The sequence below is a fragment of the Salvelinus namaycush genome, chromosome 20 (genome assembly GCF_016432855.1).
Source record: "Salvelinus namaycush isolate Seneca chromosome 20, SaNama_1.0, whole genome shotgun sequence".
NCBI lineage: Eukaryota > Metazoa > Chordata > Actinopteri > Salmoniformes > Salmonidae > Salvelinus > Salvelinus namaycush.
Genome location: NC_052326.1, coordinates 370,245 through 384,436, shown reverse-complemented (window position 1 = coordinate 384,436; position 14,192 = coordinate 370,245). Strand labels below are relative to the sequence as shown.

General features: G+C 43.8%; 1 protein-coding gene across 1 annotated transcript in view; it reads left to right on the top strand.

The window, feature by feature from the left end:
- Window positions 1-12,815, top strand: part of skib (v-ski avian sarcoma viral oncogene homolog b) — a 38,482-nt gene extending 25,667 nt beyond the window's left edge. Inside the window, exons 2-7 of the mRNA XM_039016684.1 lie at window positions 8,461-8,574; window positions 8,851-8,954; window positions 9,298-9,557; window positions 9,890-10,173; window positions 10,314-10,544; window positions 10,680-12,815. Of these exons, the coding sequence (XP_038872612.1) occupies window positions 8,461-8,574; window positions 8,851-8,954; window positions 9,298-9,557; window positions 9,890-10,173; window positions 10,314-10,544; window positions 10,680-10,892 (1,206 nt within the window). The 3' untranslated portion in view covers window positions 10,893-12,815. The remainder of the gene's footprint in view (window positions 1-8,460; window positions 8,575-8,850; window positions 8,955-9,297; window positions 9,558-9,889; window positions 10,174-10,313; window positions 10,545-10,679) is intronic.
- The last annotated feature ends 1,377 nt before the right edge of the window (window positions 12,816-14,192 follow it).

The window sequence follows — 14,192 nt, the reverse complement described above, 5'->3', positions numbered from 1 at the left end:
CTGTCCCAGTACTGTTCTCTCTACCTTCTCTAACGCATGTTTCACCACTGTTTACTATTTGTATTTTGTTGATTTCATTTGTTGGCCAATTCTAATCCAGGCATTTGATGAATTACAGCTACTTGCTAGATGACAGTAACAACGATGATTTACTATAAAATGGCATAGCACATTTTGGACATCTAATAGATTGCACCAGCCGCCAGTTGGCCAATTGCAGGAGCTATCTGTGCAGAGTGCTCTGGAGTCTACTCTCTAGACTAGACTGATCGATGGGCGACTGGGTGGGGAGACAGCCAGATTATGGCAGGATAAATAGAGACTGAGGGTAGGGCACAAGCAATCCTTCAGACTTTTTCAGACACAATGGATTCTGGGAAGCAGGTTGCTTCCCATGTTGACTCTTTGTCCGCACATAACATTCACAGCGGGGACTTGACACAAGAGTGATGAATTCGGCAAGACAAATTCAATATAAGAGGCGTACTCGACACTCGCAATGTAACGTCTCCGTCCCTTTCCCGTTGTCGTCAGAGTGAGTTTTAGTTCATTTTGAGTGAGTGCAGAACCCATCACCTCAGTCCAACAGCCAGATGATGTCAGACAGGGGTGCCACTATCACACTTAACTCTGTGCCTGTCCATTTGGCCTGTCAATCACTCAGACAACAGAGGGCCAATCCCCACTAAGTAGCAGTCTCCCTATCATCAATCATCCAGCCCTCCACTTGAAACACTGTACTGTAGTGTGTAACCAGTGTAGCCTCTCTGCTTGGTGGAGTTCTAACTCCCTAATGGAATTGCCTGGTACCTGGTATGTGATATAATGGTCTGTGTATTCGGAGCAGTAACTATTTGGGTTGCGGAGAGGTTAGTCAGTAGGGTGTCCACCCACTCTGCCTAGAGTGGGTGAAAACACGCTTCGGTGGTGAAATGCCTCTTCCTTATGTATTAAAATACAGTTTACCAAGGCACATATGATTATTTGTGTTCTGAATCGTTCGGTGGGGTCTTTCTCTAACATATCATTAAACATTGTATCCAAGAAGTTTGATTTCGTAAGCTAATACATCCGGTAATAAGCGGCGAGTTCTGGTGAGAGAGTGGCGACCGCTTTCTCGCAGCGATTTTCGAGGATTTGACATGTTGTGGTGGTCGTCTGCAAAGTTGTTTCCGCGGGTCGCAAAAAGTCAAATGAACATATTATTATTATCACAGAGATACGCTTGTTTTTGTGAGAAATCGTCGAAAAAGAAAAGATTTCGCATTAATATGAAAAGCGTATACTAAAATATGAAAATACTACATGCCATGTTTTATGTCCTCCGGATTCGAGAAGAAAGATGACGAGTTCAACGGTCAATTAGCCTTAAATCTTAATCTTCGCATAGTATCCAGCCTAGCTGACGCAATGCTATTTTCCCGATTTTTGACCAGATGTAATTATTCACCCTAGTTTTGGACATCCTACAAGGGTAAAAATACCAATAACTTTTGAACGGATTATGATAGAGACATGAGGTTTGGGACATTGGTTTTCTTAGAGGAGTATTTATTTTACCCATTGGTAAAAAAAGATGCGTTTTTGATTGGTTATCCAGTGATATTTTAATCGTGTTGATATTAGTACTAATCTGTGGGATTCAAATTTAGGCAGTCCAACACTGGATTTACTGTCTCATGATGGTGGCTGTGTGTTTATTGCTGCTACAGTCTTTCATGTTGAATGGCCAGATTGACTAATCTGTGGAAATGCAGGTTCTCAGGCAGGACACGTTAGGGGATGGGAGGGGTGATGGGTTCTTTAAGTGCATCATTTAGCCTAGTTTCTCACTAGAACTGGGTGGAATTATTATCACCAATGGAAAAGATATTACTCTGACTGAATGTGCATTATTGTCATAGGTAGAAGAGCTCACTAATCTGGACTGCTAATCATATGCATAAAATACAATATGGTATATTGGACTGATATTATAATCGTCTGCAAAGTAGGTGTAAATGTGCCAGTAGCGCTTTAAGAAATCGTTGTTCGTGCATAGTATGGGTTGAATCCTAACACAATCCTAACATCAATGCATCGTTTTCAGTAGGTCTGCATTGACTGTGTGCATTTTTGCCCTATAGGAGCCTTAATGGCGTATTATAAATGAATGTTATAAAGGGTTGGTCATCTTTCTTCCTCTCATTAACCAACCAGCATCCCCTTTGGCTTCCTGGTTAGCACTGCAGCAGCTGTGAATAGAAGCATAAACGCGCGCGCGCGTGTGTGTGTGTGTGCTCTCAGTTGCACACAAGCACGGTACTGTATGTTCTAGCACATCAAACCAATAGTGTACTGTTTAATTTTCCAATGCAACAGACACAGTCCATATGGACTGCTCCGAACAGGCATTCTGGGAATTTGACACTATGTCTGTCTAAATATACACCACTCACAGAACACGTTTCATGTCCAAAGATATCTGGGACTCAGAACCATACCAAACATGCTCATACTAATAACATGTCATCTGTGAGGATATCTTTGTCATGTCATTTTTAGCCATGTTTGGATAAGGCCTACAGCACTTGGAATTATGAACCAGCCCGCTTCCTTTAGTGAAATCCCTCTGTTTTATCTAGGAGGACAGCTGTTTTAGCCATAATGAGAAAGCGGGTACAGACATGTGATGTTGTTTTGGTTGCTATATTTGAGCTGAATTGGATTTGCTTCCCCCTAGTTACACTGTCTGTTGCCTGCCTGGGATATTAGAGGAGTCCACTGTTGTCTGGCTCATTCCTGATCTACTTGTAAATGTGATATATGAATGTATTTGGATGTAAGAGTAATTGTTCTCTCTACTTCTCTCAGTGGTGTCAGTGTGACCTTTTTTCCCCATCTATTGTTTTTACATTTGTGTAGTTCAGTCCTTGAGCTGTTCTTGTCTATTAATGCTCTGTATTTTGTCATGTGTTGTGTGAACCCCAGGAAGAGTAGCTGCTGCGAATGCAGCAGCTAATGGGGATCCTAATAAAATACTGAAGTCTGACTGGTTCCTCTGTTTATAGACCTAGACACTCGGCTGCGTTGATGGGTCAACTGCAGCTCACTTAGGGAGTGTGGAAAGGCTGGGGGATATGATAGAACCTTTCATCCTCCAACTTGGCTATACGTGTCACACTTGCTGCTGTTGGATACAGTATGTCAGATGTGTAATGGACAGACCAGGTCTCGGTCTGTCCAGTCTGCAGCTCAGACCTATCTGAGTCTCAAATCCCATAGACAATTAGGACAAACAAATCAAGGTCGCTTTGCTGCCGGGCTGTTCTCTTCTCACGACAGCCCCTATCCCTTTCTCTGTGTCTCTATGGCACGTTGACGGCGTGGCCATGTCGTATGTCGCAGTGTTACCATGCTGTTGCAGCTCAGGTTACCTTCTCCCAGGATCCCCTATTATTGTCACGCTTCCATAGCCGTGTCACCCTGACACACTTTAGCTCAGACAGTGTGAATCAGGAAGGAAAGTAGCCTAGACATTGGAGAATGGTAAAGGACACTCAGAGGTTTGGTAGCATAGTGCATTGTATTTAGGCGTTGTGCATGCACATGTAAGCCTGACACCAATCAGCTAATCCCAGCCCAGCTGTCATTTAGGAGGTGACCACCAGGCTTAATCTGAATCATGGGACTGTCCTTCCTACACACAGATACCGTGAGCACTGAATAGAGGCCTATAGACTTTCCGCCTGACATCCCAGCCCACCCCAGCCCTGCCTCAGACCTCTCTGCCAGAGAGGAAGGGGGGATGCGAGAGGTTCCACTCTCGCCAAAATCTGTCCAAAATAAACCCAATGCGTTTCTATGGGCTTATTTTGGACGTGAGCTTGTCGCCTGCCTTCCCGCCTTTGGGACAACGACTCCAGGGTGGACACATGAGCATGTGGATATTATAATAGAGATCTCGGCTTCTGCCCACTCTCATACGTCCCACTAAGGCTGTTTCCTGGGTGAGCTCTGCCAGTTGGTGTGCCCTTGAGCGAGGCAGAGCCCTTCTAAGCACACTCAGATCTAGGGATTACAGTGAGGGGTTTAGTAGGGGAAAGGAGTCTGAAATGTGAAACTGTTGTGTCTTGTTGCTGTGTATTTAATGCCATGCAATCATGCAGCATGCTGTGGTATTGTGTGACGGAAGCCCGGTGAAGTTCAGCTGGGGAAACTATTTTTGTCCGTTTCTGAGTGCACTCCTGTGTTTTGTTTTTAGATCATTCCATTTGAGATTTTAGTTTGTGCTTCAGCAAATGCTAAAGGATTAGACGTTTTAGCACTGCTTTCACAGCCAATAGCGTGACAGACATGAAACATTCAAACAACGAGCAGCTGGGACTGATTCAATTAAATTGATCGTACCCACGTTGTACTTTAAATTTAACCTAGATACACAGTGCATTCAGAAAGTATTCAGACCCCTTGACTTTTTCTAAATTGTGTTACATTACAGCCTTATTCTAAAATGTATTAAATCATTTTTTCCCCTCATCAATCTACACACAATACCCCATAATGACAAAGCGAAAACAGGTTTTTATAATTTTTTTGCAAAATAATACCTTATTTACATAACTATTCAGAGCCTTTTGAGCTCAGGTGCATCCTGTTTCCATTAATCATCGTTGAAATATTTCTACAACTTGATTGGAGTCCACCTGTGGTAAATTCTATTGATTGGACATGATTTGGAAAGGCACACACCTGTCTATATAACGTCCCACAGTTGACAGTACGTGTCAGAGCAAAAACCAAGCCATGAGGTTGAAGGAATTGTTCGTAGAGCTCCGAGACAGGATTGTGCGAGGCACAGATCAGGGGAAGGGTACCAAAACATTTCTGCAGCACCCAATGGTCACTCTGACAAAGCTCCAGAGTTCCTCTGTGGAGATGGGAGAACCTTCCAGAAGGACAACCATCTCTGCAGCACTCCACCAATCAGGCCTTTATGGTAGAGTGGCCAGACGGAAGCAAATCCTCAGTAAAAGGCACATGACAGCCAGCTTGGAGTTTGTCAAAAGGCACCGAAAGGACTCTCCGACCATGAGAAACAAGATTCTCTGGTCTGATGAAACCAAGATTGAACTTTTTAGCCTGAGTGCCAAGCATCACGTCTGGAGGACACCTGGCACCATCCCTACGGTGAAGCATGGTGATCGCAGCATCATGCTGTGGGGATGTTTTTCAGCGGAAGGGACTGCAAGACTAGTCAGGATCGAGGAAAAGATGAACGGAGCAAAGTACAGAGAGATCCTTGATGAAAACCTGCTCCAGAGCGCTCAGGACCTCAGACTGGGGCGAAGGTTCTCCTTCCAACAGGACAATGACCCTAAGCACACAGCCAAGACAACGCAGGAGTGGCTTCATGACAAGTTATTGAATGTCCTTGAGTGGCCCAGCCAGAGCCTGGACCTGAATCCGATCGAACATCTCTGGAGTGACCTGAAAATAGCTGTGCAGCGACGCGCCCATCCAACCTGACAGAGCTTGAGAGGATCTGCAGAGAAAAATGGGAGAAACTCCCCAAATACTGGTGTGCCAAGCTTGTAGCGTCATACCCAAGAAGACTTGAGGCTGTAATCGTTTAAAAGATGCTTCAACAAAGTACTGAGTAAAGGGTCTGAATACTTCTGTAAATGTGATATTTCAGTTATTTAACAATTTCATCCATTTTAGAAGAAGGCTGTAACGTAACAAAATTTGGAAAAAGTCAAGGGGTCTGAATGCTTTCCGAATGCACTGTATATTTAGCATTTTGCAGTTCTCACCCAGCAGTTTGCATTTGACTATAATACTAATTTGTTGATTGGGCCTGTAGATGGATCAATAAACTCAGTCAGTCATTGCTTATCATGTCAAATGAAGTAAAACAACATTCCCATCTTCTATCACGCTCCAATTGGCATCTATTGGCGAAAGACCATTCTAACTGTTAGATAGTCCACTTGGAATAGATGGTGTTTATGTGTCTGTTGACAGTTATAGTGGTGTTAGGACGATTTGCCATGTGGATATTTGCTTATCACTGTATTACCACACTATTATAGGACCGTCGTTTCCAGACAAAGCATGTCTGCACTGTTAGCTCCTGTTTAGCCTACAGGTTTACTTTGAAATCGTCCCCCCTTTATGGCTCCTCAAAGAAATGTCCTACAATAGCGAGTTGAAAAGGACATTGCTTGAATGGACTCTTTAAGAGGAGGCTGTACTTGGCCTTCAAGTATACATTCCTCCAGCTCAGTGCTTCCTCTGTGGTCCCGCTCCCCCCCACAGCCCGCCCCCTCCCTCGCACTCACCACTCCGTTCCCACAGGGGCCCTGGCCAAAGCAAACTCCTGCGAGGAAGTCTCCCCCTCCCTTTTTCTCTACCTCCCTCTTTCCCTCCTCTCTCTCTCCCTTCACTCACTCACTCCATCCTTAGAGGGGCCATGTCGGGTAGTTTGGGCTAGGATTGCAGTGAGGATTGCAGTGAGGATTGCAGTCATGGGATGTGGTGTGCATCCAGGAGGAGGCTGTTATGTCTCTGATGCTGTGTCTGTGTGGCCTTGTTATGGCTGTGATGTGGTGCTGAGTAAAACCCGTGTGGCTCCTCTCCTGTGAGATCAGTGTCAGATTTAGCCAGCAGGTCCCTTGTGGTGTCTGGGAGGGTCTGTTTTCTAACTCTGTTATGTCTAGGGCTCCACGTTTTCCTGGAGCTGCAAACCTCAGGGTAGGAATAGTACCAGACAGACAGACTTTGTTGGGAAAACAACAGCATGGCAGTAATTACAGACTCCGGGTTTCGACCACTCTCCGCTTTTTAGAAAAACTCTGGCCTTGAGTGAGGCAGGTGAGTGTTCGAGTCATCGTAGAGTCAGCTGGAGGTCGGGGTTAAATGTCCCGAGCACTAACCTCACAGGCTGCTGCCTAACTGCGTGTGTGTCTGTTTGTGTGTGTGTGGTTAGACACTTAGAGAGGAGACAGATGTTTGAGTCAGGGAGGGAGACATGAGAGGAGTGTCCAGACAACCACAGTCATGCCCTCTGCACTAGGGCCTCGTATGATTGTAGCTTTGTGGGCCAGAGGCGCAGCAGAAATGACAAGGTTGCGTGGCATGTTTTAGTCTGAGCGCCATCGTACGGCAGACCGAGGCTGGCAGTGCAGTGTGAGACCTGACTGACTGACACCTCCCCCTTGTGATACATTGCCAGAACCACACACTGCTTCTAAGCTAATCAGAACCGTAAGACAGGATTCATTTACACCAAGGGTGTCAGTCAGTACCAAAGGCAATTTATCTTTCTCTCCTTAACATTATTACAATGTCAAGTGATACACCTTTCAGAAGGATTTAGTGGAGTATATTTTCCATTCACACCTGTCTAGTATATACTTTTGTGTTACTTTTATGGGGCGGCAGGTAGCCTAGCGGTTAAGACTGTTGGGCCAGTAACTGAAAGGGCGCCGGTTTGAATATCTGCCGATATGCCCTTGAGCAAGGCACTTAACCCTAAATGCTCCTCTAAGTCGCTCTGAATAAGAGTATCTGCGAAATTACTCAAATGTAAATGATACATCCACAGTATATTCAGTCATGATTTCAATTGAATCATCCATTGAAAAGAGGACTCTTTGAGGGAGAATGTCATAGTAGTGAGATGAGTAAGATAACTGACAGGTCCGGGCAGGCCTCTCCCACTGCCTAGGTAAACTTATGCGCATCCTGACAAGTGCAGACCTGAGGGCAGTGGCTAGATTGCTCTGTCTCACCACTGAAGCCAGAAGAGCTGCACACACCGTCACTTCCTGGATCACTGTTACATGGCCAAACCTGCTGCTATGTGAAGCTCAGTGAGGAAAAGGAGAGCGAGATGTTAGGTTAGCTAGTCGTGTCTTCATCTGAAAACGTATTCACTCGCTCTGGATAAGAGCGTCTGCTAAATGACTCAAACGCCGAAAGAATTCAACGTAATCTTGCTCAGCGGAGCGAGTTGGGCGAAACGTTGCGTGACTACGGTCCGTGCCGAGGTACAGCGACACCGGCAGAACGTTTCACTCCAGTTGTCCGTCAGATTACAGAAACACTATTCTCAGCCCTCTCTCCCACACAGAACAGAGAGTACCTCCACTGCACCTGCACCCGTACTCAAGCCCCCAGCTCACAGCCAGACCTCACCCTGATAGAAACGTCTACCGTTCCCCTCACACACTGGATTAGGGCCGCTAGCTGATTTTTTTATGGATGAGACTATTTGGACACATGGATGTTTCTCTGAAATACACCTCAAGGTGAATGATGCCAATTACAGTATGGAACACCTCTGAAGGGGACGTTGTGTAAAGATATTTAAACTATCTATCTACGACTTGTACAAGTGTGTTACAGACTACTCCGGTAGATGAAGATGGTGATCATTAATAGTCTCTTCCGTATCTCTTTCTCTTCTCTCTTTAGCCGCACAGCCCAGTTCCAGCCAAGAAGTTCAAACTGGAGAAAATAAACTCTCCATCTGCTGACAAAGAGAAGCAACTCGATTGGCTACAATCTCTATCAAAGTCAGGGAACAAGGTTTGTAGCTCATGTTCTCTCTTGATTGGGATACATGTGATTTGCTGTAAGGTTAAGGGTCAGAGTCCAACGAGGACTCTCCTATACAGAGAGTCCTCGTTGCCTTGCCTTATACATATGAGCCCTGTAATTCAGTCAGTTAATTACATTGTCAATAGTCTCTTTACAAACCAGTCTACATTATGCGATATGATTTCACTGTACCTTTCCAAGGATGTTTTTTGAATTCCCTGTTTCATAACTGTATTATAATGTAAGAATCCTATCTGTTTCCAGGATCTGAAACCGGTCCAGCTGAAACAGAGGCCGTCAGCCTTCCGCCCCTGGTCCCCCAGAAGTACATCTGCTGAGAGGCAGAAGTCTACCAGTCACAACGAGAGGTGAGTCAGAGACAGTCATGCTGTCATGGTTTCTCTCATCCTTTTCACCACACCACGGTAATGGATTGTCAGCCTTTAACACATTGAGGTAACATTCCTAAGGAATTATCATATAACAATGATAACCACATTCCTAAGGAATTATCATATAACAATGATAACCACATTCCTATGGAATTATCATATAACAATGATAACCACATTCCTATGGAATTATCATATAACAATGATAACCACATTCCTATGGAATTATCATATAACAATGATAACCACATTTTTAACCCATTGCTAGGATGTCTTACTGTATATTGTTGAACTAACTTGGATTTTCTTATCATAACAGATCAAACCACAAAAATGTGGACACGTCTGTGGTGCCCAATGTGGCCCCAGCTCCGTTGGCCTACCAAGGTGGGGAGCAGGCCCCAGTGGGCCACAGCCAGGCTCCATGCAGGGGAGACCAGCACATCAGCTCCGGACCAGCATCACAGTGTGGAGACTCACAGCCTGTGCCCAGACTTGTTCACATCAACACCAACACAGCCAACGGTGTGGAGGAAATGGAGACTGACGGGGAGATTGAGGTGGATGACTATGATGACTGTGAGTATGACACACTGTTGTTCAGACATTCTGTAAGAGAAATAGGGCACTAGGACACACTCCAATACTCAAGGACAGGCAACCTAACCCGAGCTAATACGGTAGTAAGACTTTCTGTGGAAATGAGAGTCTTTACCATACTGGAAGTAGGCTATGGTTAGTTTGCCTGATCCTTGTGAGAGGGTGCCATCTAGTGGCTGGTCTGTGCAGCACAGAGCACACAGGGCAGTCTCAAGTCAGAAGATTTTACTCAGCAGCAGATGTCACTGCTGTTCCAATACTTTTTTAGGCTTCACCTTATAAACATACTGTTTTATTTTTCTGTCTTTCAGACCCACCATCGGTCCCCTCCTTGGCATCCCCTCCATCTGCCTGCTCCAGTATGACCTGGACCCTGACCCCCCAGACCACCATGAGGCCCCTGGAGGGCCCAGTCCGGCTGGTGTTACCAGGGGCACCTTCATGTCCAGAGCTGGACACACTGAGACAGACCCTGTATGGAGGTCTTGACTCCAAGGAGGCCAGGGAGAAGTTCCTGCAGGAGATTGTTAAGATGAGAGTGAAGCAGGAGGAGAAACTGGGGGCAGCGCTGCAGGCCAAACGCAGCCTTCAGCAGGTAAACCTCCCACTCACGATCCAAAATGGCCGCCTTTTGGCACAACATTTTTTACCGTTTCTTCATGTGTACAATGTGTTTTTTTGTGACACAATCTTCAGGACACAACAGAATATAAACTTTTTTTTTTTCACCCACAGGAGTTGGATTTTGTGAGGGTGTCCAAGAAAGGGCGTCTTCGAGAGGCCATCGAGGCCAAGCGCAACCTGAGGAAAGAGATAGAACGCCTGAGCATGGAGTGGGACAGGAAGATGAGGGAGGCGGACGAGTCTCGTGGCCATCTGAAAAAAGTGCTGGAGAGAGAGAGACAGACACGAGTCTGCGACAAAGGCTGTGAGGCTGAACGCCTGCGAGCCAAGTACTCCACACAGGTAGGACCAAGATCCTTCTGATATAGCCTGCACACATAGGTTATCATACAGAAAGAATCACACACACACATACCTAATCAAGAATAGTTGAATCACAGCATGTGCATCCTGACTGATGTGTACCTTCCTTTCCAGATTGAGGAGCTGCAGGTTCAGCTGCAGCAGGCGGAGGCGGACCGAGAGCAGCTGAGAGAGGAGCTACAGCAGGAGAGGGAGGCGCGGCAGAGCCTGGAGAGGGTGGTGAAGGACCTGCAGGCTCAGCTGGGAGGCCCACAGGACACCCCCATGACCCCCCAACACACTAACGCAGAGACACACAGACAGACACAACATCCCAATGGATCCTAAAGATGCGTGCGCTAGACAGTGTGTGGTTGGAACTAGAGACTTAATGCAAGAGGGCGGACCCAGAATGCACTGCGCCTCTTGTTAAGGAAACGAAATTCACCAAATTGAAAGATGTTTGTGGGAGACAAAGACGAGGTTTTCATAGAATTTAAAATACATCTTCCGGTTACTGATATGATAGAAATGGACGTTATTATAATAATATATGACCTTTATAAAATGGAACTGGATAGAAGCATGAATACACATTGTTGTACAGCCTACAGAAGCTAAGAAAGAAAGTCTATGGAAGACACCTCACAAGTGACTTTAGAGCCCTCAGTCAGATCCCTGAAGCTGTTCAAGGATTGTATTTTGGTATAAGCTATTTAAAATGTACGAATATAGCTACATAGTGTTACTTGAATATGTAGGGGAAAGAGAAGTGCTTGTTTTCATGAAATGACAGTAGCAGGTGTAACTCTTGCTAGTGCCACGGAATCTCGGTACACTTTAAGGTATTACAAAGCCACTGGAAACAACGGACACCAGTATACCACTATTGACTTTTTTTTCAATCAGTCAGTTTGCTTAATTCAAATGTTTTCTCTTTTCTTTTGAGGATGTACAGGACATGTTGCGTCAGCAGCACTGCTATCCTTCAGGCAACGCTCACATACGTACATATTTACACATTCACATACCAACATATACATGTATGCGCCAGCTTCTCTACCGTGTGTATTTGTGTTCTTGTATTTAAAGCCTGAAGTATTGGGGATTGTGTGGCCTGGAATCAGTTCCACCCACCTTTTGTTCCCATCTTAAATCTTTTATGAAAGTGCTACTTTTTACAATTCGTATTCCTTACACTTAATTAGTCTTTTTGAAAAGAGTTTTTTGAGATACAGTATATTGTGTATGAAACCAAACTATGTGACAAATGTTTAAATGTGCTTGCCCATGCTAGAATGGAGTTCTGCCCGGTAAATCTAATGTTACCCACATAAAACACCTTTGATATAGCTTTCTCTTTGGTGAATTGAGGTATTTCCGATTTTGTATCGAGTACAGTAAAATAATTTATATTCCGAAATAATTTGCTGCTTGTCAACTATAAGCATACATTTTTAGTCACTGGTTTTCGGGCTCTTTGAAAAAGCAACATGTGCAGTTTCAATGAACAACATTTCTACATATATATACAAAATATGGATATATATTTTTGTACTTTACGAAAAGGAATTGCACTTTTAAAAAATAAAATGTGCATTGTGCATTTAACTCCCTCATGTTTTTCAACTCACAAATGAACATGAACATAGAACACTTTCATTCAATGAACTCTTATGTAAATACAATGTTCAAGGATGATATTGTAAATAAGATATTTGTCAATACGTTTGCTTGCTTCACACTTAACTTGCATATGAATATTATTTTGTCTCTTACTTGAAACCAATAGAAACTCTATATTTGAAATGTTAATATTATAGTTTCATTATTGTTTCCCTTCGATATCATCTGAAATCAATGGGCATTTAATAGAATGGATTATGGTTATCTTATTTGATGTATTGTAAGGTGTCTCCCAAAACCCAGACCAAAAATTTTACCTGAAGACAATTTCTCACCATCAACCGCTTTATCCGACTTATCAGACAATGCTAAAGCTCCTATTAGGATAAATATTACCCCTTCTTTGGGTTTCATTCCTAGGTGCCCTCTTATGTATTGTAGAAGAAAATACTTTTATGTCTTATGTATCAGTTCCGTTTTTTCTCTCCCACTGAATACCTGTTGGGTACAATGTACTAGCAATATACATTGTGTTTATGCTCTTTATTGTAGTTTTGGTTTGGAAGTGGGGTTTGTTTTTGCCGCTTGTTTCAATGTTTCTTTTTTCTTTGGAAAAACTGTATAATAGCCATTAAAATCAAATCAACCATATTCATGAGTGTGTTTTATATTTTATTACAGTCAATGAGTTACACAAAGTGTAACACTGTTATCACGTTTCAAGTTGTATTAGTTGTATGTACTGTGCCTTCAGCAAGTATTCATATCCTTTGACTTATTCCACACGGTTGTTTTTCAGCCTGAATTCAAATGAATTAAAACTATATACAGTACCAGTCAAAAGTTTGGACACACCTGCTCATTCAAGTTTTTTTTAAATGTTTTACTATTTTCTACATTCTAGAATAGTAGTGAAGACATCAAAACTATGAAATACAGTTGAAGTCGGAAGTTTACATAGTGAAGACATATGCAATGATGTAGTAACCAAAAAAGTGTTAAACAAATCAAAATATATTTTATATTTGAGATTCTTCAAAATAGCCACCCTTTGCCTTGATGACAGCTTTGCACACTGTTGGCATTCTCTCAACCAGCTTCATGATGTAGTCACCTGGAATGCATTTCAATTAACAGGTGTGCCTTGTCATAAGTTAATTTGTGGAATTTCTTTCCTTCTTAATGCGTTTGAGCCAATCAGTTGTGTTGTGACAAGGTAGCGGTGGTATCAGAAGATAGTCCTATTTGGTAAAAAAGCCAAGTCCACATTATGGCAAGAACAGCTCAAATAAGCAAACTGGCTCTCATGAGGACCGGCACAGGAAAGGAAGACCCAGAGTTACCTCTGCTGCAGAGGATAAGTTAATTGGAGTTAACTTCACCTAAGAAATTGCTGCCCAAATAAATGCTTCACAGAGTTCAAGTAACAGACACATCTCAACATCAACTGTTTAGAGGAGACTGCGTGAATCAGGCCTTCATGGTCGAATTGCTGCAAAGAAACCACTACTAAAGGACACCAATAATAAGAAGAGACTTGCTTGGGCCAAGAAACAGGACCAATGGACATTAGACTGGTGGAAATCTGTCCTTTGGTCTGATGAGTACAAATTTGAGATTTTTGGTTCCAACCGCTGTGTCTTTGTGAGACTCAGAGTAGGTGAACGGATGAACTCTGCATGTTGAAGCATGGAGGAGAAGGTGTGGTGGTGTGGGGGTGCCTTGCTGGTGACACTGTCAGTGATTTATTTAGAATTCAAGACACAATTAACCAGCATGGCTACCACAGCATTCTGCAGCGATATGCCATCCCACCTGGTTTGCGCTTAGTGGGACTATCAGTTCTTTTTCAACAGGATAATGACCAAACACACCTCCAGGCTGTGTAAGGGCTATTTAACCAAGAAGAAGAGTGATGGAGTGCTGCATCAGGTGACCTGGCCTCCACAATCACCCGACCTCAACCCAATTGAGATGGTTTGGGATGAGTTGGACCGCAGAGTGAAGGAAATGCAGCCAAAA